Source organism: Pithys albifrons, chromosome 5 (genome assembly GCF_047495875.1).
Source record: "Pithys albifrons albifrons isolate INPA30051 chromosome 5, PitAlb_v1, whole genome shotgun sequence".
Taxonomy (NCBI): Eukaryota; Metazoa; Chordata; class Aves; order Passeriformes; family Thamnophilidae; genus Pithys; species Pithys albifrons.
The window spans coordinates 1,526,811-1,551,926 of record NC_092462.1 but is presented as its reverse complement, the minus strand read 5'-3'; the positions used below and the strand labels follow the sequence as shown (position 1 = coordinate 1,551,926).

General features: G+C 46.6%; 2 protein-coding genes across 2 annotated transcripts; one reads left to right on the top strand and one right to left on the bottom strand.

Moving 5' to 3' along the window:
* Positions 1 to 3,391: 3,391 nt before the first annotated feature.
* CCDC158 (coiled-coil domain containing 158) lies at positions 3,392 to 20,825 on the top strand. The gene is given in 24 exon segments (XM_071555738.1): positions 3,392 to 3,508; positions 5,286 to 5,382; positions 5,603 to 5,675; positions 5,837 to 5,912; positions 6,210 to 6,286; positions 7,248 to 7,322; positions 7,324 to 7,348; positions 7,894 to 8,023; positions 8,574 to 8,748; positions 8,844 to 8,850; positions 9,143 to 9,345; positions 9,889 to 10,153; positions 10,871 to 11,060; positions 11,748 to 11,900; positions 12,018 to 12,130; positions 12,591 to 12,749; positions 14,280 to 14,372; positions 14,968 to 15,012; positions 16,370 to 16,524; positions 17,358 to 17,425; positions 18,285 to 18,493; positions 18,829 to 19,000; positions 19,726 to 19,833; positions 20,747 to 20,825. Coding segments are annotated over 23 exon segments (2,772 nt in total). The 3' UTR covers positions 19,821 to 19,833; positions 20,747 to 20,825.
* A 1,671-nt stretch (positions 20,826 to 22,496) lies between these two features.
* STBD1 (starch binding domain 1) lies at positions 22,497 to 23,986 on the bottom strand. The gene is made up of 2 exons (XM_071555053.1): positions 23,796 to 23,986; positions 22,497 to 23,711 (listed from the first exon to the last, which is right to left on the bottom strand). Exons 1-2 carry the CDS (start codon positions 23,968 to 23,970, stop codon positions 22,954 to 22,956), a joined length of 933 nt encoding a protein of 310 aa, XP_071411154.1. The 5' UTR covers positions 23,971 to 23,986; the 3' UTR covers positions 22,497 to 22,953.
* Positions 23,987 to 25,116: the final 1,130 nt, after the last annotated feature.

Genomic DNA, 25,116 nt, shown 5'->3' with positions numbered 1-25,116 from the left:
ACATCCTTCCCCTCAGCTCTGGAGAATGTTGGTCTGGCAGCTAAAAGAAGAAATTCAGGCCACAGAATAAGCTTGTTTTGCTGGACAGGGATGAGGTAAGAACATGAAAAATCAGAGAGAGAAAGGGAAAGAGAGAGATCTGAGACCGTAGGAAAAGAACAAAGCTGAGAAACAGAAGTAAGCTGCAAAATCAGTGACTCTGCACCCTTTTTGTGTTGGAAAAGGCACTTGCCTTTGAAGGCTGAAAAGAATTTTCTCTGGAGAACATAAAAGAGTCTCTCCATGTAATATTTGCCTCTGGCACAAAACAGCTCAGGGCCCCTCAGTTCCTCAAAGCAACAAGCCAAGGTGAGGAACAGATCCATCCCTGTAAGGAGAGCACAAGTGCTGCCACAACTGCAGGAACTGAATTCAGGGCATCTGAACTCACAACTGCCTTTCTCTCTGCATCTGAATTTGTGTCTATCTGATGTCACCACCCCGCTGAAAACAGAGTTTGAATCAGGAACCAGGAATTGAAACAAGAGTCATCACAGTGCAACACCAAAACCTTACAGTGTTCCCACCCCAAAGAGAATGATTACTAAACAGTTCAGGCCATTATTAAAGCCTTTAGACAATTCTGAAATTGATGGGCCAGGTATGTTAGGAGAAATAAACTGGCATAAATTACTGCAGTCCCTTCCTCTGAAGCTCTAACCCCCTGCACACCTCTCTGGGGAGAGTGGATTATTTTAAACACAGAAGTTTATATTTGCATCTTGCTGGCAAACCTGTGGTGATTCCAGATTTTTTTTTTCTCAGAGGTATCCCCAAATAGGAGGAAAGTTATTCAGGAATTTGATCCCAAGAGATTCACTCTGTGCCCAGGTTGTAACTGCAGTTTCAGAAGTGGCAGGGCCAAGCAGCAAAGGGACTGGGGTGCTTTAGACCAGGACTCCCAGGAAATATAGGACAAAAAAGTGACCTGCAGCCAGGACAGGGGGTGTTCCCAGACAGCACCTTGCCAGGGCCATGATGGGGAAAAGATCACAGAATCATAGAATGGACTGAGTTGGAAAAGGCCTCTGAGATCATCAAGTCCAACCCTTGATCCAATCCCACTGTGATCACCAGCCCAGGGCTCTGTGCCCTGGGCTGGTGATCACAGTAGGGTTGGATCAAGACCTGGTGGATTCTCACTCAGTGCCACATCCATTGAATGGATTGGGTTGGAAAAGCCCTCCGAGATCATCAAGTCCAACCCTTGGGCCAACTCCAGTCCCTTTACCAGATCATGGCACTCAGTGCCACGGCCAAGCTCAGCTGAAAAACCTCCAGGGATGGGGAATCCACCCCCTCTCTGGGCAGCCCATTCCAATGCCTGAGCACTCTCTCTGCAAAGAATTTCTTTCTGATCTCCAACTTCAATTTCCCCTGGCAGAGCCTGAGCCCATCGTGCCCCCTTGTCCTGTTGCTGAGTGCCTGGGAGTCAGATACCAAGTTTCCCGCTGAAACCTGACTTTGAATGACACTTCGGGGCCAAACAAACCGCGTTCATTGGTCTCCCTCAGGCCCGTGATCGGCCCCCGAGGGAGGAGTTTGTTCCCAAGGCTACCGAGTGGGGCAGAGGGGCTGGGGCAGGAGCAGGTGGCGCCCAGCAGGGCTTGGGAAATTGGATTCCCAGCTGGCAGCACGGCAAAAGCAGGAAGGAATGCCGGGTGTCCCCCTCCTTTTCCAGCCCAAACCTCCGGGCAGCATCCAAAGTACAGGAGAAACAGAGCCCAGCACTGCCTGCCAGAGGTAGGTGTTGGGGAGTTCTCGTGCTTGGTTTACACCTGAGAGTGTTGGATGTTGTAAAGTGAATTTACCCATAAACTCATTTGCCTCTCTCCTCTTTGGATAGCAGGGCAGTGCATTAAAAAGCCCTTTTCTTTGTACTCGGGATAGCAGCACAGCAAGAATGGAGACCCGAGCTCTGTTTCCAGCTGGTTAATTCTTATTTTCTTCCCTCAGCCACTTAAACCCACTCTTCTTTTGTCTGTCCTTTTAGCACTAAGTGAGTGGTTTTCTTCTCTTGTAAATTAAAACGGGGTGTTGTCCTGGAGAAATGGTTATGTGTTTTCCTTCCAGTCAGGAATTTAAATATATAAACATACCTGTCTGTCTCCTCAGACACAGCTCTGCAGCTCCCTGAGGGTCTTGGGAGCCCAGTTCATACACCTGGGAACTTGTGTGGGAGCAGCTGGTCCTTGGAATGACCTGAAAAGAGGGATAGACAGACAGCCTGTTAACACCTGTGTGTTCATTCCTGAAATCAGGGTCCCAAATGGGACAGCCAGACATGTAATTTCCTTTGCTGAAGTAAAGCAATTGCCTCTTGACTCAGCACCCTGAAAATACCACCCAGGCAGTCGCTTTTGGGAACACAAAATATCTCATCTTTGACAAGATTGGTGCAAAAATAAAGACACTTCTGTTTTCATTCCTGACCTTTTTCTCTGGCGGGAGGAAGTGATTGAAGGAAACAATCAAATCCAGTAGAATAGAACAAAATTCTTCCTTTTATCCAGTGCTGGGAATATGTGGGATAATTCATGTTCAACATGTTCAACAAGACTTTTGTTTTCCAGGTTTATATACTTAGTTATAATTGAAAACTCTCCCCAAAGTTAAGGAGAATATTTTGGGTGACTTTTAGCAGATCTCATGGGTTGCTCTAATCTCTGCATCTTTATATTTTCTTTTAACTAAACAATGTTACAGCTTCAACCCTCAACCTAGATAGGTTTTCTGATTTATTTCTTACAGTTTAGCCTTTAATCTAAACAAGGTTTAGGGTTATTTCTCAAAGTTCAGCTTACAGGGTTAAATTGCTCTTTGTCTAAAGCTCTGCATGGTTAAGATCACTGACAAACTAAGGTACAAGCTGAAATCAAAAATTAATATAAAATACGAAGTTAGTACAGTTCTGATTAAAAATTAGCAAAGACCATATGATCTTATGGAGAAGGGATAAAATCCTTTTTCTTAAGGGATCCCTGAATCAGAAGCCTCCTCACCCCAAATTCTGTCTTCAACCAGCTCGTGTCCCCCCACAAAATGCGCCACCTTGCCAGCCACAACCCACAAGGAATATGACGCAGGCTCTTCCCTGCCCGGTGTGAGGGCATTTTTACCCCCAACCTCAGGGAGCACCATTACAACACCCGGAGCCCCAAACCCCAACATGGTGCCCACGGCGTGAGGGGGAGCGGCCACTTTGGCGCTGAGGGGCGCGGCGGCCCCGCTGCCCTGATCGGCACCGGGATGCGGGAGGCGGTCCCGGAGGAGCGAAAGGCAGCTCCCGGAGGAGCGGGAGTCGGCGCGGGATGGCCCTTTCCCGGGGAGGAGGAGCGGAAGGCGGCGCGGGATGGCCCTTCCCCGGGGAGGAGGAGCGGGAGGCGGCGCGGGAGGCGGCGCGGGATGGCCCTTCCCCGGGGAGGAGGAGCGGGAGGCGGCGCTGCCCGAGGCGCCCCGGGGAGCGCAGGTGCGGGTGTCATGGCGGCCTGAGGGGCGCGGGGTTCCCGCGCTCAGGGCCAGGGCGGGAAGGGCGGCCCGTCAGTAACACCCGTCTGTTCCTCAAAGCTGCCGCCGAGGAAGAGATTTTTCTGCTTTTTTTTTGCCTTCTTATTGTCTTATTCTTTTTGTTTTCTGTCTTTTCTCTCCTCTTTCTAATCTCTTTCGTGTCTGCTGTGTATTTCCTTTTCCCCTCCTTTTCCTCCTCCTCTTTCTTTCACTCCTTCCTTTCTTTTCCTCTCCCTTTTTCCCCTCCTCCTTCTTTTCCTCTCCTTCTTTCTTTCCCTCCTTCTTCTTTTCCCCTCCTTCTTTCTTCCCCTTCTCCTTCTTTTCCTCTCCTTTCTTTCCCTCCTCCTTCTTTTCCTCTCTTTCCCTCCTCCTTATTTTCCTCTCCTTTCTTTCCGTCCTTCTTTTCCTCCTCCTCTTTTTTCTCCTCTTTTCCCTCCTCCTTTCTTTCCTTTCCTCCTCCTCCTCCTTTCTTTCCTTTCCTCCTCCTCCTCCTTGCTTTCCTTTCCCTCCTTGCTTCCCTTTCCCTCCTTGCTTCCCTTTCCCTCCTTGCTTCCCTTTCCCTCCTTGCTTCCCTTTCCCTCCTTGCTTTCCTTTCCCTCCTTCTTTTATCATGTTTTATTCTTTTCTCCTTTTCCCCCGAGGAGAAGCTTCACAGACTTGTCCTAAAAGGGCTGTTATTTGCAATCACACTCCCAAAAATCAAGACATCCAAATCTCAATTTCACCACCTTTGGTTCACCCCTGAGTTGAATTTCCCTTTTCTTTTGCCATACCTAAAGCACTTCTGTGAAGGGGAAAAGTCCCACTTGGCTTCAGTCAAGTAGATTGAGACAACATTTGGAGGCAAAATCAAAAAAAATAAATCTTCATTTATGGAAATCTCATCTTCAGGGTTTCTTGTAGAAAGATTCTGTGTCTGGAAACCCCCTGTGAAGATGGTATTGCATAAACTCCATCTGGGTTCATCCTGACAAAAGACTTGTAAGAGGAGAGAAACAAGTGAGAGTTGTGAAAATTCAGGGATTTTTACTCTGTTGGTTGATTTTTTTTTCCCTCCCACAGAAGGCAATGGTTGGTTTAATGATTTTTATATACAGTTCTATAATATGTAAAAGTTTCTCCCACAAAAGGCTGAATAATGTGTCAGAAAATCAATGACCAGCTGACACCAGGGATGGTGTTTTTCTTTCTAAAACTTTACTTTAAATTTATTAAAGTTTTAAATTTAAATTTAAATTTAAATTTAGATTTATTTCCTGATTCATTTAGACCCTGGTAAGTCAAACTGAACTGTCCTTCTTGGAAAAGGGTGAGGAAAAGGTGGTGGGTTTGCCTCTGTGTCCATGGATCTGTTTTTATCAGTAATGGCACAGAATGAAACCCCAGGAGTTTTCAGGATGTGCTGATGCAAATGCAGGAATATTTCCATGTGTTGTTCTGCAGGGAGACACTGGGAAGACAAACAAAAGGATCTGAAGAAACCACCACAGTCCCAGTGGAATCAGTGATGGATTCTTTGTGTCATGAGGAATCTTCTGACAGGGACAGCATGCCCAGAGTGGGTGAGCATTACACAGATTTCAGAACCAACTTGGGGAATAAATTCCTGCAATTTGCAGACTGTTGTGTAATTTAGAAGGGTCCTGTTGGAGTGGTGTCTTTTTTTTTTTTTAGATTATGTATTTAGTTTTTTGGCTGGTTTAGTTTGGGGTTTTTGGTTTATTTGCTTTCTCCTTTAGACCACTGAGCAGCAGAAAATCAGTTTAAGTCTGATGATTGCTGACTTAGAGAGCAAACTGGTGGAAGTGCAGTTGGAAAGGGATGCCCTTCTGGATACCAGGAATGAAGGCCAAGACAGATGTGTATTATTGAGGGTGTCTGTTTGGGCTTGGAGAATCACAGAGGGAGAAATTTCTCTTCAGGAATAAGCCTGTGGCATCTTGGTGTAGAAAACATCTTCTTATTTACTTGTAAAAACCAACAGAAGTGTTACACCCATCAGGATAAAAATCCACGTGGACCCTCCTTTCTAAACTGTTTTGTTTTGTTTCCAAATTCAGGCACAAGGAATTGCAGAGGCAAGAGAATGAAAAGCTACAGCTGAAAAAAGTGCTATTTGAGAGCTGGAAGTGCAGGAGGAGATGCTGAGGGAGACTGAGCCCAACTAAGCAGCTGCTCCACAGCCACAGGGAAGTGCTTGTGGAATTCCATGGCATCCTGATGGACTCCAGAGACAGCCCAGGCAGGAATCTGTGGGAGCATGGGAATATTCCCAGCTGCTCACCCACAGCCTGAGCACAGCAATTGTCAGTGTCCTGAGAGGTTTGGGCTCTGAGGTGGCACTTCTCAAAGGAAAGGTGCTCCTGGTATGTGAAGAAAGTGCTGGTTTTCCTTCCAGCACTCTCTGTTCTGGTTTTTAGGAGATAGTTTTGAGAACTCCTGACCTGGCCCAAGGGAAGGGTTGTGGCACAAAGAGGTGCAAATGTCACCCTGGCTGGTGCTGGGTTTGTTGGTACTGCTGAAACTGGGTTTATTGCTGGCATTTGTGCCATGCACATTTCCACAGCTCAGGGGGGCAGAAAAAGGAAGGAAATTACACTTTGGAAGCTGCTGCTTGCACTGCTTTTTCTTTGGGGGTTTGCACTGTCATCTCTTCTCAACAGGTGGAAGAGGAACTTCAGGCACTGAGAAAAGATTCACAGACCCAGAGAGAGCTTTTGCTTCAGCAGCATCAAGTCAGGTACCTGTTCTCCATTTTTTTTTGTTCTTTAAACATAATGAATAAAAATTCATGTCACATGTTCCACAGGTAATTTATGATGATGGTATTTGGGGTGGGGTGACTAGAGGGTAGCAAGAATTGTTTGTTGTTTTAATAATTGTTCCATCCAGATGTTTATTTGCTCATGACTTTCTGCTGCTTTCCCCTTCCATGCCAACAATTTCCTGATTTATTTCCTGCCTCCAAACTACTGTTGTGGAAGAATCTTTATCCTTTGCTTTTCTGTGATTTGTCCCTTAGGTGGGCACGTAGGATTTGTTGGGACACCAGTTCCACTCTTAACAGGAAAGATTGAAAGTAATAATTTTGATGGTTAAATCAGCTTTTTCTTGCTAATTTCACTTAGAGCTTTGGTTGAGGAGCCCTAATTTGCCCTGCTAACCACAGGAGTTGTACAGTAACCTCCTCAGAATAAAAGGGTTGATAACTCAATACTTAATAACAGAGCATCAAAATTATTACATCTCTGACCACTGAAAGAAGTTTCTGTTTGCCAGGATGAAAATTGTAACCAGTATTTTGTTTTTGGGAGCAGTGAGTGTGAGCAGGAGGTGGCAGCACTGGCTGGTGAGGCTGACAGTGCTTGAAAATAACACCCACAGCCTGATGGAGGGAGATCATTCAGTCTGGTGTTTGATTAGAGTGTACAAAATGTTGGGAGCAGCCTTAATTTGAGAGAAGGATTCTGCTGCTCCTGCTCCCTGCCCTGTGCTTTGGGCTTCTCAGTGGTTTTCTTCAAATCAAGCCCTCCTTGTATAAACTGTGAAATGAATTAAAAAGGGGAAAATAAAACAAAATCCACAAAATCTTGCAGTGTAAAAGAGAGGCAACACAGCCATGTGAGAATCAGGAGGCTGGGGCTGCTTCTCCTTTCGTGGGTCTTACAGTTTCTCATTTCCCCACCTCAAACTTCCCTTAGGGAACAAGCAAGATCCCCAAATTCAGCAGATCCACATCAAGTCAGTGACTTGGAACCCCCAGTTTCTCAAACTGGAAATGGAGAGGATGTCTGAGAACAAGGTGTGTGTGTGGATTTGTCTCCAAATTTGGATTAGTGCCAAGGAAACACTGTGGGGATTTCTCAAATCTTGCAGGTACATGAGGGGAGTCTTTTTGCTTCTAAAAAACTGTGGGCATTATCCTTAACTCTGGATTATTTTTAAGAACAAGTTCTCCTTCTCCAGCACAAAACAGCTTTGCAAAACTTACTGAACACAAAATCTGAGTGTTTTCACAGTGAAGGAATTTACCCTTGTGGAAAAAAGGTCTTTTTTAAATAAGAGGCTTCTTTGCCCATTCCATTAAGTGTTTATGGTGCAGGTAAGGAATTCCTGAGGAGCTGTGGATCAAGGTGGAAGCCACATTCCTCTCCAGAACCTCAATTAACCCTGAAATGAAAATGAACTTAATCACTAAAAGAAGACAACTCAGTTCTGATTACACCCAGGGAATGACATTTGGACTTGTTTCAAGTAGAACCTAACAGAAAACCAGAGCAAATCTTATGTACTGCTTTAAATAGATCACATGAAGGTGATTCTTAAGGAATATTTGTCTTTTTTTAGGTCAAAGAACTTGAGGAGCAGTTGGACCCACCTCCTTCTGAGGCAGCAGAACCTCACACAGAACAGGATCAGTATGGCCAAGAATCTGGAAGTCTGAGGGACCAGAGTCATCAATTGCTGGTAAAAACAAGTGCAGGTACTGAAAAACAACTTCCTTTCTGAAAGCCTCTCCTTTCTGCTGGTGTTGTTTGCACCTTGTAGTTAGATTTGATGATTCTTTTTAAGCAGAAATTTGAATTAGCTGTGAAAGGCCCCAAGGCCTTTTCCATTAGCAATGCAGGACATCCAGAATTAATTTCAACTTTGTCATAAATCCAAAAATCACATGAAAGATGCTGAGGAACCTTCACTTTCACCTCACACTTAGTGCTTTGCTGGTTTGCTTTTGGTGTTGACAGGGCATCATTTTTCCTTTTGTGGCTTATACTGATTTGGGGGTAGATAAAAATGACATGAAAGACTTGAGGAATGAGATGTTTCCTGCTTCAAAATAATTACAGCAGCAACATGTGGAGTTGAAAGGAAAAGTGGAGAGGTCAGACTAGTTTAGCCAACCTTCCTCCTCCTCCCTGCACCAGTTCCTGTTCCAGTGTCCAACTGGGCCACTGAATGCTGGTAATGTTAAGAGAACAAAAAATCTTTAATGTGTTTAGGAGGGAAATGACTTGAATTTCTCATAGATTGTAGAAAAGAAAGAGAACTAAGCCTAGAAAAAGAGCAAAACAAGCAATTTTGGGACTGGAACACAGACAGCACCATCACCATAGACCAGCTCAAAACCAACCCAAACCAGCAGCTGCAGAGCATGGGAGAGGCAGGGAGGGAAATGAGGCTGAGGAGCTGCAGAGAAATGGAGTGATTTTGGCTAGAAACCTCCAAAAGGACATTTTGTAAACTTGCAGAAGGTTTGGTGCTGCCAGATGTACCAAACAAGGTGGTATTTTGGGTAGTGAACAAGTCTGCAAGAGGGGCTGGTAGATTAAAGGCCTTCATAGTGCTTTAGTGTAGTATTTAATGAGAAGATAATGAAGTTGGTGTTTATAAGCCAGTGCCATGCCAGAATTCCTTCTGACAAAGTTGATTCCTAGACAGTGACTTTATATTCCCCTTTTTCCCAGACTTCAAGCCCCCCAGAATGAGCTGCAATTGGATGACCTGCTTTGCATTATGAGTAAAGCTGAACTGCAGGACATTCTAAAGGCAGAAATAACCAAATCTCTTGGATGATCCCTCTGTTGTTATTCCTCAGATGTCTGCAATTAAGGAGAAAAATTAAAGCATTAGAAGAAGCTCCTCTTTGAGTGTCCAGCTGGAGACAACCAAGGAAACACTTTGTAAAGCTGAAGAACTTGCAGCCAAACAGGTGGATTTGGAGGGTGCTGAGAAAACAGTGACAGGTCTGAGGGCCTGTGTGCAGGAGGAGGAGAGAGCCCTGGGGATCAGCAGCCAGGAGCTGCAGGGGCTGCATTCCCAGCCTGGCAGCAGGATCCAGGAGCTGCAGGGGCTGCATTCCCAGCCTGGCAGCAGGATCCAGGAGCTGCAGGGGCTGCATTCCCAGCCTGGCAGCAGGATCCAGGAGCTGCATTCCCAGCCTGGCAGCAGGATCCAGGAGCTGCAGGGGCTGCATTCCCAGCCTGGCAGCAGGATCCAGGAGCTGCAGGGGCTGCATTCCCAGCCTGGCAGCGGGATCCAGGAGCTCCAGGAGCCACATTCCCAGCCTAGGAATGAGATCCAGGAGCTGTAGGGGCTGCATTCCCAGCCTGGCAGCAGGATCCAGGAGCTCCATTCCGAGCCTAGGAATGAGATCCAGGAGCTGCAGGGGCTGCATTCCCAGCCTGGCAGCAGGATCCAGGGGCTGCATTCCCAGCCTGGCAATGGGATCCAGGAGCTCCAGAGGCTGCATTCCCAGCCTGGCAGCAGAATCCAGGAGCTTCATTCCCAGCCTGGCAGCAGGATCCAGGAGCTCCAGGGGCTGCATTCCCAGCCTGGCAGCAGGATCCAGGAGCTTCATTCCCAGCCTGGCAGCAGGATCCAGGAGCTCCAGCATCTGAAGGATGGAGAGGGCTGCTTGCATGAGGGTGAGACACTGAAACTGCAGGTGTTGGAGAAGGGAAGGATCATGGAGAGCTTCCAACAGCAAATGGGTAACATGTCCCACACTGTGGACCAGCACAACTGGACTGCAGCAGCAATGGAAGTGGAGAAGTCCCAGCTTATACAGGAAATAAATGACTGGAAGCTCAAAGCAGAAGAGCTCAAGGTGTGCAAATGGTGCTGTATTTATGTCTCTTGAAGGCAGTAAATATTTTCTGCTTTTAAATCTCTGCCTTCACGTGCTGATATTGTGGTTTTGAAGAAGGTCAGGCAATGCATCTGGAATCCCAACAACACTAAGTTAGTGGGCAGAGAAGAACAATATTGTCAGTTACTACCAAAAATAAATCCTTTGGTGGAAAGCAGCTGTGAAAAGGCTGGTGGGAGCTGGAATGGCCTTGGTGACAGGAGTGTTCACAGCAGAACAGAACCAGAAATGCAGAGGGTTAGTGGGAAGCAGCAGGCAGGGAGCACTCAGATTTCCAAACTGAGGACACTGGTTATAACAGGTTATTTCTCAGACAAGAAATACAGGATATGGTGGTCCTGTGCAGGTCAGCATCTTATTTAAAGTCACTCCAGACAGGGAATTCTGTCCTCTCTTGTGAGGAGGGAGTTGAGCATTGGGAGTGAATATGGAGAGTAGAAATCATTTTCATATCCTACACCTGGTAAGGTTAAAAATGTGCTGTAAAACCACCACATCTGATTCTGTTGCACCTTTTGGGCTGCATGGCCAATGTTCACACAAGTCATCTGTCTGCTGTACTCTGCTTTAATTTCTTGCCCCAAACTGAGATTTAGGGTAGTGGTGTCTGCACATCCTTGTGGCTACTTTTTGTAATTATGTATCTTCCACATACTGTTGGTTTTGTGCAAGCAGCTTGCAAGGGATGAGAAAGAAGCCAAAATCCATGAACTGGAGGCCAGACTGAGCAAGCTGGAGCTGGAAAAGGCTCAGCTGGTTAACACATCCACAGAGAGGCTCCAGGCTCTTCACGATGTGCAACAGGCAAAGGACCAGCTCATGGATGAACTCCAGGCTGGTAGGAGAGACCTCGCTGGCCTGGCAGGTAGAGAGCCCCAGCTCAGCTCCCACAGCTGCTAATTTGGGCTGGGGTTAAAAATAAAAGAGCAGCTTTCTCCCTGGAGCCAAATATGGCTGCTGGGACAGCAGAGGGTTCCTGCCAGCACAGCAGGGAGCTGTGCCACCCTGTGGGAACACAATCTCTGTGCCCATCCCACCACCCTGAGCACCAGCAGCTCAAACTGCCTGGCTCCAAAAAGCAGAGGTGGTAAATCACAGAATAGGAACCTGAGCCCTTTTTCCTGAGTGTTGTTGAAGAGCAGGAGTGGATCCTGTTGACCTTCTATGGTCAAATTACACTGGAACGTTGCTGTAAGTTTTCTACAATGTTATTAAAAGTTGGTGCTCTGACTCACTCTGTTCACAGCTAATATACAGGAAATGCCTTCAGATATATTATTGAAATACATAATATATACTTAAAATATGTAAATATAAATATGTTATTATAAATACATAAAAAATAGGGACTGGACCCAAAAATTCAAGGAGTTCTTGGTTAAATCTTCACAGCAACTGGTCACTTGCTTTGCTCTCAGCACACCCCTGTCATCTCAGGAAATACTCAAAAGCACTTCTTTTATCACATGGCAGGGACAGATCAGTTATGTCACTCTAGAAGAATGGACATTTTTTGCCACTCTGATTTCAATCCTTCTTTCCCTCTCACCAGAGGCATTTGAAGGTTTGGAGAAGGATTACCAGGGTGAGATCGAGGGGATGGGAGACACTACAAAGAGACTGAAAATGCAGCTGAAATGTGCCCAAGCTGAGCTGAAACAGGCCAGGACTGCTCTGAAAACTAAGGAGAGATCTGCTGGCAGTGGTAACTATGGACTGAACTCCCCCAAAATCACACATTTTTCTTTCTCACAAGAGGATTTGAGTGAGTTTGACAGTGCTAATCGTTGTTGTTCATGGAGAATGAACCTTGTGTTTACAGCTCCGGAAGCTGCAGCGAGAATGCAGAGGCAGATCACAGCCGAGAGAGGGCAGAGAGATGCACTGCAGAGCAAGCTGAAATTCTTGGAAGAGGCAATGGCTCACACAGCTAAGGTCACCACAGCTCCCTGTAAAAGCATTTAACTGGATTTAGGGAAATTTGTCTTGGGAGAAACGCGTGGCCAAAAGCACAGCTGGCCCGAAGAAGGGCCAAAAATCATTTGACTTGGTCATTTTCTGTGACAAAGAAATCACTCAGTTGCCAACAGCTGTACTTTACTGGCTTTGGATCCCATGGATCCTAAAGCTTCAAATTCCAGTTTCAAAAGGGATCTAAAATCCGAGATGTTGTTGCACCAAGATTCACAAAGTTGCACTTCTCCTTATATTCCTTGTAAGACCTGTCTTCTTGTTGCAAAACCTCATCTTTCTGCAGGATGCAATAACTGATCTTCTCAAGGGTTAATACAGATCTTTCAAAGACAAAAGGATTTTGTTAAAAATGGCAGAAAACAAGTATGTATAATATATGAAGTTTTGACTAGTACTTTGTTGTCCTTATCTTCCAATTCAGGGGAGGCAATACCTCAGCAGAGAAAATTGTAAACTAAGTGAAAAACTGAGCTGGATTAGAGCAGAAAACATCAGGATTTCTGGGGAACTGGAGATCCTGAGATCACAAGACAAACAGCTGAAAGAAAGACTGTCTAAGATGGAGACAGCCCTTGATAAGGTAATTCAGAATAACTTGGAGCTGGGAGAGACTTCTGGGCATTTTCCTCTAGTCACCTGCAAAGAGAAAGGCTGTATTTAATAAATTCTCTCCACAGCTGCTGTAAGATCCTTCCCTGAAGAGCTATGTCTAGTTTTTTAATGGTAAAAGGCTTCTATTTTCTTTAAGAGAATCTTGATTTAACTCTTTCTAGCTCAGGGAAATCCAAACTGCAGGGAATTCACAGCAGGTTGACTGTACAGGCTGTGGATTGATCTTCCAAACCCCCTCCTGGCTCTGGGCACATCTCCTGTCTCTACTCTTCAGTACAAGGGCAATTTTTTCAAAACATGGTGTTGTTTTATTTGCCTTTTACCTTTTTTACCTGTTTCTGGCATACCTAAGGCTGAGTTCTGGCCTGACTAGCAGAGAAATCCCAGGTGCCCCCCAGCTGAGCTGCTGCTCTTCCATGAGGATTCCTTTCAGGATTCTAACTTTTTGGGATGTAAATTCCTATGTAAGGTGTCACTCTCAAAGTGCTTTAACTAAAAAATAATAAACTAATTGTGAAACCTCCTTCCAAGTGAGAAATTTCTTTGAGGGCTTGTCCCTGCAAACTTACCTTTCTTGTTTGTACCGATATTCTCACCCTGTTCAGAGTAAATTTTTTAACTAAACAGCAACTTAACAAAGACAGGTCAACCAAGTCCTCAGCCTTCCCTTCTAGAACCTTCAGTATAGTTTTGCCTCATTAGCACAGGTGAATTTTCTAATCCCAGAGGTGCCCCGTGGGGCTGGGACAGGATTAGGTCCTTTCTGGGATATTCTGGTGTGCATGTTATGGCTGCCAGGATGGTATAACCAGTCCTGTGGTTTTGTGATCCTGTGATAGAATCATAGAATGGATTGGGCTGGAAAAGACCTCTGAGATCATCAAGTCCAACCCTTGATCCAACCCCACTGTGATCACCAGCCCAGGGCACGGAGTGCCCTGGGCTGGTGATCACAGTGGGGTTGGATCAAGACGTGGTGGATTCTCACAGTAGGGCTGGATCAAGACCTGGTGGATTCTCACTCAGTGCCACATCCATAGAATGGATTGGGTTGGAAAAGCCCTCTGAGGTCATCAAGTCCAACCCTTGGTCCAACTCCAGTCCCTTTACCAGATCATGGCACTCAGTGCCACGGCCAAGCTCAGCTGAAAAACCTCCAGGGATGGGGAATCCACCCCCTCTCTGGGCAGCCCATTCCAATCCCTGAGCACTCTCTCTGCAAGGAATTTCTTTCTGCTCTCCAACTTCAATTTCCCCTGGCAGAGCTTGAGCCCATCGTGCCCCCTTGTCCTATTGCTGAGTGCCTGTCAAGGAAAGCATCATGATGGTCATTTCTGTGCTGATAGCAGGGGATTAATAACAGCATCTGTGATTAATAACAGCATCTGTGATTAATAACAGCATCTGTGATTAAGAACAGCATCTGTGATTAGTTTCCTGAGAGAGCAGGAAAGAGTGTAGCCCCCATTAACCTCTGCCTCTGTGTCCTCCCTGCCAGGCAGCCCTGCAGTTTGCAGAGTGCCAGGGCACAGTGCAGTGCCAGGAGCAGCAGCTGATGCACCTCAGGCTGCAGCACACTCTGGATATCAAGGTGAGCAGCGTGGCCTTCATATCAGGTGCATTTGCTGGGTGTCCTGACTGTAGGTTTGACTCTATTGCAAAGAACTCTGAACAGTTTGTCTTGTGAAACCTTCTGTTTTTCACATGGAATCCCTCATTGCTGCACTCGTCATGTCCAGAAATTGAGGTTTCTGAAGTGCTATTTACAGCCAGGGCAACCAAAAAGTAGATTTAGCCCAACCTCTGTCTTTACTTTTGTGAGATGATTAGAGGGTATTACTTATTTTTGCCTTAATTATAACCATGAGCTACTCAATGCCAAGGTCGTGGGTTCAATCCCCTGTGTGGGCCACTGACTGGAGAGTTGGACTGGATGATCCTTGTGGGTCCTTCCAACCCAGAATAGTCTGGGATTCTGTGATTCAGGCTGCAATGAGACTGTTTCTATAAATGAGTGGTACATTGAAAACACTACTTTTGTTATTAGAAGTTGCCATTAATTGTAGTGACCAGCCCCAGGTGCTGGTTTTGAGGGAGAAACAAACTGCTACATTCAAAATGTGAATACAAAAAGTGCTTCAGAGGAGGAATGACCCGGGTGGGGACCCTCTGCTGTGTTTCCACAGGAGCTGCAGGGCCCAGGCTACTCCTCAGCTGCTGCTTTGGGCAGGGTGAGGCCCGTGGTGCCCCTGCCCTCCTGCCACCCTCCCTGCCCCTGGCCAGTCCTGCCCCTCAGGTGAGCCCCTGCCCAGGAAACCAGCACGTCCCAGAAGGTGAGAACAGCATGGAATTTCTGAAGGGAAGGGCATCTGCTTGGGGTGTCCAGGGGGGAACTCTTAACTCCAGAGGTGGAAGAGTTTTCTGTAGCTTCCTGTGGCCTTTGAAGTGTTTTCTTTGTGTGAAACCCAACCAATTAAAATGCTGTAGGAGTTTGTTTTCAGCTCTATCACCAATAACATTTATAAACTCTTTATTTTAGTTTTCACTCTGTTTTTTGCTACTACTCTACTTGCTGTAAATCACTTACATTTGACAGTGAAAATAGCCTTGTACATAGTTCTTGATAAATGTAATCATCTGATTGATGTTTGGATCTTTCTCCACTCTGCCCTTCCCTGATTTTGACCAGTTTCATCCACATCCTTGTCCTTCCTTTTGGCTTTGTACATCTACCTTTAGATTTAAATTAAATTCTTGCATTGCTCTGATTTTTCTTTACAGGAAAAATCCACTCAAATCTCTTACACAAAAAAAAAAAAGCTATTTTCTGTGTAGATTTTGTAAAACTCTCCCAAAGAGACCTGATGTATCTTCCACAGGCATTTTCATTAATTTTCCCCTCAGAATCTGCAGGAGACTACAAGCTACTACAGATGTTTTTCAGTAATATTTTCTGGTTTACTTTCTGATGTGGTGGCAAACATTTGCCTGGAGGAACAAAGCACAGTTGCCTTCTGTGAATTCCCCCTGGCATCAGGAACTCCCACTCTCTGCTTTGAGTTAATCCATTTATACCTCTCAGGGTAAAGGAGGGAACAGGAAGGATTTTTAATGTAGTACCACAGTGAGGCCCAAACAGGTTGCAGAAGCACTTGAATCAAAGCCTGCTTTAATCTTCCTGGTTCCTGCATCATTAGTTAGTACTGTCCAAAATGAAGCAGCTCCAACACCTGAGACAGCCAAGTGCTAGTCTGGTTTCTGAGCTGGAATGTGGGAAAAGTGGATTTGGTCTGAGGTGGTGTCACTTTGCCCCATTATGAAGCTGAGCATTTGTTCCCCACATGAGCCCTGCTGAAACCAGTATGTTCCCAGTGAAAATTATTTCTCTTTTTGCAATGAAAATATGGTGGCAAAATGTTTCCAGCCAGTTCCAACCCCAGGTGGAGCAAAGGGCAGTTGGAGCAGTGCTTTGAACAGCTTAAAAAGGAGAAGACAACTGTCAAACATGTGCCCCTGGCTGAGCAGAGCTAAGAACTGACAAACAAAGTGCCTTGTTAAAGACTTTGTAACTCAATGGCTTTATTTCAGATACTTTCCAAGCTGGGCATTTTCAAGGAAGAACCACTGCAGGATTTAAAGAAGATTCTTCAGGAATTAGCCAGCTCAGACAGTGCCACTCCCTCCGTGGATCTCGGTGGCAATGGGGGCAGAAAATCACCTGTAGCACCCCTGAGGAGTGCAGGGTAAGAGTGATAGGTTTGTTTCTGCTCTGTGCTGGGTACCTGCAGTGCCCTCCAAAACTGGGACCTGGCTCTTCCTGTGCCTCAGGGGAACTACAGGATGTGTTTTGGAAAGGAAGGTGGGTTTGCACATAAGCTTGAGATAATCTGAAAGCTTCCAAAGCTTCTGTTGTTTACCAGGTTCCTCAGATGCTTCAGGTGGTAGGGAAATAAAAGGTGACTACACCATTTGCTTTTTGGTGGTTTAGCTTTTACTTTAGTTTTGGATTCCTTCCTCCTTCTCCTGCCCTGTGTAAATATCCCCTCTTGCATTGCTGGGGCAGGCAGTTATTTCTTTTTACCCAACACAGGATGGTGACAGTGGTACATGAAGTTGGAAAATCAGTGTAGCACAAATTCTGGTGTTTCTAATCCAGAACCTAAGGCTGCTTCATAAAGAAAAATACAAGTCATGGACTTGATTAGGATCAAATCTCAACTATTGCTATTGCAAGCATGGTGGAAAAGGATGTTTAGGACAGTGAGAAGTGCTTTCACTTAGCTGGGCAACCTGCTTCTTGCAGTACTCATTGCAGAGGCAGCTTCTAAGGCTGTTTTAATACACCCTCAGCCCTGTTTGTGTTGTTTTACTGCTAAAAGCTTCCTGGGAATTACAGAACAAACCTGTGGTGTTGCTTTCATCCCTCCAAAAAAGAGCTCTGAAACTTAATTACATTATTTGCTTTTAATTTCCATGTATAAGAGCTGGAGATTCCATGTGAGAGCTTCACGTTCTCACTGTGGCTGCTGGCTGAAAACTTGGCTTAATGTGCAAGTTTTGTCTCTGCTTTTTGCAGGCATCTTTCCTGCTCACACACTGCAGATCTTCAGTCCCAAGATGTTTCCCTGCCCTTCACATCCCCTGGTAAGTTCTCACTGGCTGCTTTTGTGCCACATTGATGTCAAAGTGCCACACTGCAGAATGTTACAACAAAATATAGTTTAAACAGTGTATTTTCTTAGGGCGTAGGACAAAGTGTCTGTTGCACTTAGTACAAAATCTGTATCTTGTTGCACAGGAGCTCCTTAGAGGCTGATACCAACACACCCACAAATGGGTAACTTCCACATTAGTCTTGTGTAATTAGCATGGCAAATACTGCCACACTTTTCCAACTTGAATTCAGGCTCTTTAACTCTGGGTATTTGGGTGTGCTTTTGAGAGGAATCAGCTCGTTGCAAAAGCTGCTGGTTTCCTTCTAAGTACTGAGTGGTCAGGCCCTTTTCAGCTGTGGTGACAAGGATTTAGTGATCTAAACAGAGACACAAGGACCAGGCTTTGAGCTGCAGGGTTTGAAGTCTCAGCCACCTGCTGGGCTTTTTGCCCATTCTATGAAATTTCTGTGAAAATTGCCAGCAGACACTGATAGATTTTAATTGTTCTCTGTTAGAATTTAACCCACTCTGCTTTGGAGACAGGCCAGAATCCCTCTGTTTATTGTGAGGAGTAACTGCTGTGGGTACTCTTTATATACCTGAGCATTAAAATCTCCTGGGTTGTTACTGTCAGCCTTCCAGCAAACCCTCTGCAGCATCCAGGGATTTTTCCTTGCATCCAAAACTGCTGCAAGGAGTGGGGTTTTTTTAACATAGAAGCCTTGAGAAGTTGAGCAAGGGGAGTTTGTAATGAGCTCCAAGTCAGGATGGGGAGTCCTGGCTGGAGAACAGCTGGAATATTCCTAGCAGGCTGTGTGCTCACTGCTCTTTGCTTGGATATCTCCTAGGAAGTGCCTCCATCTGCTCAGCAGCTCCTTGTTCCACCTCCTCCCCCAGGAAAGTCTCTTGGGAGGAGAGGGACAGAGCAAAATCTCCAGTGCACTTGCTGTTAACCACTGGCCTTGTCTGCAGGGCCTCTCCAGAGCACAGAGCTGGAATGTTGCTCCCACCAGGAATGCTGGCTCTGCAGGGGGAGCAGCCACAGCCCCCCACACAGGTACACCCAGCCCCATCTCCTCATCCAAGAGCTTTCCTGCCAGTGCCTTTCCTTCTCCCCCTTTTCTTCAGGCAGGTTTGTTCTGTGATAAAAGAACTGTGAGGACAATGTAGCACCCAATTAATGTATCACACAAAGGGAAGATAAATGACACACACCCCACTGAATGTAAGGCCTGGTAAGTTGCTTTATTGAGGTAGAGAGACTGTAAAGGTGCTTGAAATCAATAACTGCTTAGTTGTGGTTCCTGTAGCACATTTAGTAAAATTTCTGGGGTTTGCTGAAACTACTGGTGTAAATCTTAATTTCTGTGAACTTTGATTGAAATGGAATGTTTAGATAATTTAGAGTGGCCTTTTAAATTTTATTTTGTTGTTGTTGTTATTATTAACATTTTTCCCCCAGCTTCTCAGCCCATGGAAATTGGCAATCACAGCCCAAGGAGGCTACAGAACAAGATGGAAAGCCTGGAAAACCTGGTGGAATCCTTACAGATAAAAAACCAAGGTGCCAGAATTCACCAAAATGTTCCTATTTCATTGAAAAACCCCACAGAAACTCTCCACTTTCACATCTTTTACTGGCACAGACTAGTTTTGCTGGCAGTAGCCACTTCTCCATTATCCTACTTCTGGATTAATCAGATTAACTGCACAATGTCCCTTAACTCTAATGAGCTTCAAGATCCTTGACATGTCAAACATGGCAGCTGCTCAGGGCTGTCCTCCTGTGCTGTCATGGCCAATTAAAGGGAATTTTCAACAAGCTGCTGACACTTCCATGGAAACTGCAAGATCCTCTTGGCTCCCAAAACATAGTTCCATGAGCTCCTGAGCTGGCAGGATGCCAAGTAAGATGGCATTTCTTTTCTCTGCACTTTTTTATTATTGCCCCTTTAAGTCCTTGTTTGCATGGATTTGGGAAATTATTCCCCCACATCACAGAGTCTGTGTGTGTCAGGGATGTGCAAGTGGCCTGGTGGAGGAAAAACTAGTCCAGTTATTTTTATGAGTCAAAAAGATGAGTGTTCTCCTTTTTATTCTTTGCCATGCATTGGTATCCTCAGTGGATTTTTCCATATTCACATAAAGAATTGCAAACTGAAGCTGCATTTTTAAGGGCTTGATCAGCTGGGGGAGGATATTGGGAAGCTTCAGGTGGCTGCACCTGAGGCCTCAGGCTTTGGAGCATGAGTTGGTGTTCAGCTAATCCCTTCTTGCTGCTATTTTCAGCCACATCACCAGTGCCCAGAACTTGGGAGGTGAAGACAAAGAAATCCAAGGAAAAGGAGAAAAAGCTCTCCCAAGTGAAGACACCTCTACAGTAGTGAGTGCTTTCATGTAGGTACTTTGTGCTTAAAGATGTCAGGGTTTTTAAAGATTAATAATAAAAGTTCTTCCAGGGTTTTTTAAATCTTGTTTATGGTTTTTACTTTGTAGTGAGCAGAGAGTACAGAGGAGTAGAAATAAATCCAAGTGAAACAAAAACCTTGGCCTTGGACACTCCCAGGGATGGGGCAGCCACAGCTTCTCTGGGCAACCTCTGCCAGGGCCTGCCCACCCTCACAGGGAAGGATTTCTCCTGTCTATCTACCCTAAATTCCCCCCCTTTCAGTTTGCATTTCATCCTATACCATGATTCCTTTAAGCAGACTCATCAAGTTTTGGTTGGAGTCTTTTATGGGGAGAAGAAATTAGTGAGTTGTTCCTAAACTGTCCTCAGTTACTGTTGAGAGTATTTCCATTCAGGCAATTTCTTTTTATATTTCCTAACAGTTTTTCCACTGTTTCTGATCAATTTTGCAACAGTGTTGCAAGCTCAGTCAAAATATTGATAAAGGCATCTCCTCTTTCCTGGGAATGGGATGTAATAAAAAGGAAAGGATCATTTTAGATGGCTTGTGTGTCACAGTCTATACATATTGGACAAGTCTACCCAAATTTTCCTCAGAAGAGGGTCAGGTGTAGAGAATCAGAGTCTCAGCAGGCTGGCAAAGGTCACAACTCTCAGTTGTGTTCAAGGAGCCAAGCTAAAAAGAGTTGCAGAGGCTGCATCTCTGTGCCAAGGGCAGGGAGCAGGTGGGGAGAGCAGAGAGGCAGAGCTCAGGGGGGACATCCTTTTGCTGGAATCCAGGGCTGGGCTTCCTCCCTGTCTCAGCAGCCGGCACAGGGTTGGCCTGGGGAGGCAGCAGGAGCAGCTGCACATCCTGCACTCTGCAGCCCTCACAGCACTTGGTTATCCCGTGTCATGCAGGTGGATGGCACAGGAGGACTGCCAGGAAAAGCTTGTCCCAGATGGCAGCCAAGCCCTAAGAGAGAAAACCCAATGCCAGGCTGATCTGTGGAGAGACTCCAAAGAGTAAGTTCAACTCCCAGAGAGAGCGTGGGACGGGCATGGGTTTTGCAAAGCAAACAAGTTGCCATGCAGGTTTCTGTAGGGGTTTGAAAGGGTCCATGCCCAGCCCCCTGAGGCTGCACAGCACACCATCCAGCTGCACCATTCAGCATTTGGACACAAACTGCTTCCCAGGCAGCAGCACATTGCATTCCTCCCAAAAAACAATCAAATTTGTCACAAGTTTGCTGTGAGGACTCTGTGGCTGCAGGCCTGGCTAAGCTGTGAGTGAGGCAGTTCATTATTGGCTTGGTGATCTCCAGAGGCTGTTAGACCCACACAGGAATGACAAGAATCTGTTTCTCAGATGTAGCTGCACAAGTCTCACAGCCAGGACATTGTACTGAACAGGTATTAGCCACTCCACCATCATTATTTTTATGCAGCAAGGCAACTTGGTTTAAATCTACCTTGATGCTTGAGTCAATATATTGTTCAATAACGAGAGAACATCTCTGTGAACTTGGAGAAATTACTAATCAGAAACACTGAAATCCAGACTTCTTTCTTTCACCATACCCATAATATTTAATTTTACACAGTATAGGCCCTGCTGGGCAAGCAGGGGTGTGAATGGCATAATAATTTAGGGGTGGTAGCAAAAGTTCAGTGCAGGGCTTTGTAGAAACCACACTTGATCATTCAGCAAGATGATCCAATCGTGAGGACTGTGAGTTGTCTGTGGGATCAAAGCACAGGGTGTTTAATTAAAAAATAATTGCTCTCAGTTGAGAGATGTCTGTTTGACATGTTCATCCCTGCATTAGGGAATCTATTCTAGTGTAGGCTAAGTGGCTTTCTAGTGAATAACTTAATCTAATAGCACAGTTAATCTCCTCAGACAAGCCTCAAAAGTGTGTGTAAATATGCTCAAATGGCAGTGGCAGCAACAAGTATTTTTTAAGTTGATGGTATCTCCCTATTTGAAGAGCTTGCATTAATAGGGAAGAGATTTGTAAGCACCTTGAAAGGAGACATTTTGCTTTGACTTCAGTGATTTCAAAGATCAGCTTCTATTTCAGCTGCACCTCTGTGTGTCAGGCATATTGTCAGCTTCAGATCACTGTTGGGAAGGCCGAGGGCAAAGACTGCAACTGAGCTTGTTTCACATGAGAAAATGAAAATCAGTGTTTGTGCTGAAAACTCAAATTTGTGCTGAAAAGCCGAGTCTTAAAAAAAACAAATAGAAGTTTAAGTATTTGCTAACAATACTGTGGTACTGTTCTTCAGTAGGCAGCATATGCCACCTGCCTCTGTTCCAGCCAGAACCCTATTCCCTGGCCATCCCAGCATTCCAGGGTTTTTCTAAAGCCAGCTCCCACCCTTGACAAAGTAATTCATTAAGCCCAGACAGTCCTCTCTGACCTTTGCTCTCCTCTCAGCAGGACAGGAGCTGTCTGCCAAGCCTTTCATTTGAGCCCACGTGAGTGCTGGACAGTAGGGGGTAGAGGATGAACTATTTGGGGGTTCAACCTTTTGTTATTCCCAAGAGTGCAGGGCACCTTTCAGCAGCAATTCCTTAGCACTAACATTCCAGGTCAAGCAGCTCACGTGGGTCACGGTTACCAAAATGAGTCAGGTCACTGGTCAGTTGGTAACAGGATGTTGATCTGAGAGTGTTTATTGTTTACTTAACACATTACATTAATTAAAACACTTAGGTTCCTATTACAGTGTTGGTAACCACACTTCCCAGAATGCTTCCCAAGCCATTGGTACCAAGGTGCATCCCACAGCCCCACTCAAAGCAGCACAAACTCAAGTCCAGGGTCCAGATTTACCTGGACAGGCAGGTGCTTGGAACGCTGCTCCTGCCTTCTCAGCCTGCCTTGTATCTCTTCAGCACCCGTTCCGAGGTGATTTTCCAAGTTGCCACGTGATTTCCTAAGGGGGATGGCAGAGCTGTGCTGCTCACAGCCGGGTTTAGCCGGGTTCCGTACGGGATTTCCAGAGCTCTGCGCTCCAGAGGGTCTCCTACTGCAGCAGGGGAGCCCCCCCTAAGGTTTAGGGGCTCGGTGACTCATCTAGGCAGGTTTGCCACTAGATCAGCAGCTTCCAACAGCCCGTTAATGGTATCCCCACCACTGATGAACAATTTGATCTTCGTGTTCAGTCACTAGGGTCCTGTTACCGCATTCTTCCCAGCGTCTGACCTTCCCGTCCTCCACCAAGATAAACTTCCACTCCAGTCTGGTGTCTGCAGGCAGACTGATGCACTCGGACCAGAAGCCATCCTTGTCACGCTTGAGGGGGACGTAGCTGTGCCACTGGCCCAGACACTCGTGGTCCCCGGTGACCCCGATGAGCTGAGCCGCGGAGTGTGTGATGTAGTGCACCCGGAAAGCCACGTGGATGTTCTGGAACATGGGGGGCACGGCTGCAACCCTCTTGGCCCTCAGGTCCCCATCGCAGCAGTCTCCTTGTTCCCACTCCCTGCTGTCGGAGTCTGCCATGCTGCCATCCCTGCCAGCCTCCCCCTCGACCAGGTGCTCAGAAACAACTTCCCACTCTTCATGGTCCAAGTCCCTACTCTCAGCTGGCTGGCCCGGATGCTCCTCACTTCTGTCCTTACAGTTCTCCTCAGAGGGTCCCGCCAAGTTCATCACGCACCATCCATCACTTGCCTGTCCCACCTGCGCTCCCACGTCCCCTTCCTCCCTGCCGGCCGTATCATCTGGATGCTCCCTGGCGTCGGTGGCATCCTGCTTCGGGATCAGCCGCTCCGCCTCCGCAGGCTCACTCGGGACATGGTTCATCTCTTCCCTGGGCACTCCCGCCGGATCCTCTCCTGCAGCCGTGCCCCCCGCGCTGGCCTCAGCATCCCCTGCAGGTGACAGTTGGGGACGATGGTCAAGCCGAGGAGCTGCAACCCGCAGCCCTGCCAGGCTCGGCCGCCGCTCCGCGATACCTGCGCCCTCCGCCGCTCCTCTCTTCGGCCGCGGCCCCTCTCGCCCGTCGCTGCCGCCGTACCAGAACCAGGCGACGATGGTGGCCAGGAGCGCCACGAAGAGCGCGGGCCACAGCCCCGCGCCCAGCCAGCCCCACGCACGGGGCTCCGCGGGCGGGCCGCGCTCTCGGGCCATGGCCGGGACTGCAGCGAGCGGGGCCGCCCCCGGCAGCGCCTTAAACGGCGCCCCGGCCCCGGGGAGGAGCCGCCGCGGGGCGGGCGGGGCTGTGCCCCCGGGGAGGCGGGACGGGGGCGCTCCCAAAGTGGGGAGGAATTCCAAAAGTCCGGAGGAAACTCCGAAAGTCGGGGTAAATCCGAAAGTTGGGAGGCACTCCAAGAGTCGGGGGAAACTCCAAAAGTCGGGAGGAGCTCCGAAAGTCGGGAGAAGCTTAAAGGCTTCGCACACACACCCCGTTTCCTGCCTTCTCTCCCCGTTTTTCCCTCACTCCGCTGACTGCTGCCAGTTAAGGCAATGCAAAGCTGAGGGGAGGTGACATGTAGAAGGTGAGGAGTGAATGCGGGAGGTTCTGTGCTGTTTTGTACCTGAAAGGAAGCACTGGAGCTCCGGCAGCTGCAGGTTGTGAAGTTTCACGGAATCACAGAATTGGTAGGGTTGGAAAGGACCTCTGGAGATGATGCAGCCCAAGGCAGGGTCACCCTGAGCAGGTTTAATTCCAGCAGTGCTGGTGGCCTTAGATGCTGTAACAGGGGCTTGCTGAGTGTGACTGATTTGCTGGTACTTTTGATGCTTGTGCTGATGAAAATCCAGGGTTGCTATCCCTGAGAAATGAGAAGAATTCACTACTAATTTGGTAACTTCTGCATCATACTCTACATTGTCCTGCTTTCCTGGCTTCTGTATTATGCTTAGGAAGCTTTTTGGACTACCAGGACTTCAAAGTCCATTAGTGCAGAGGATATTTGATGTTTATTTTAATTTACCTTCATTTTACTTGGATTGAAGTGATGATGTCAAGCTGTATTTCAAAATTAAGAGGTTATAGAAATAAATCCAACTAGGAACCCAAGAAATTTAGTAAAATGCAACTTGGGACTTTTTGAGTTGGTAGTTCTGGAATGACAAACTGTAAAAATGTTTATGACACCAGAGATTAACACCAGGGCAGGAGTTAGGGGAGGCAGTTCTACTCAGTTCTGATTGCTGCCTTTTTTAATCCATCCTCTTTATCTGACCAAAGGTGTTGCCATGACTAGATCTCTAAAGCCCACTGATGAGATTTTACCCACTATCTCATTAGAAAAGAGAGTGGCTAAGTGGATG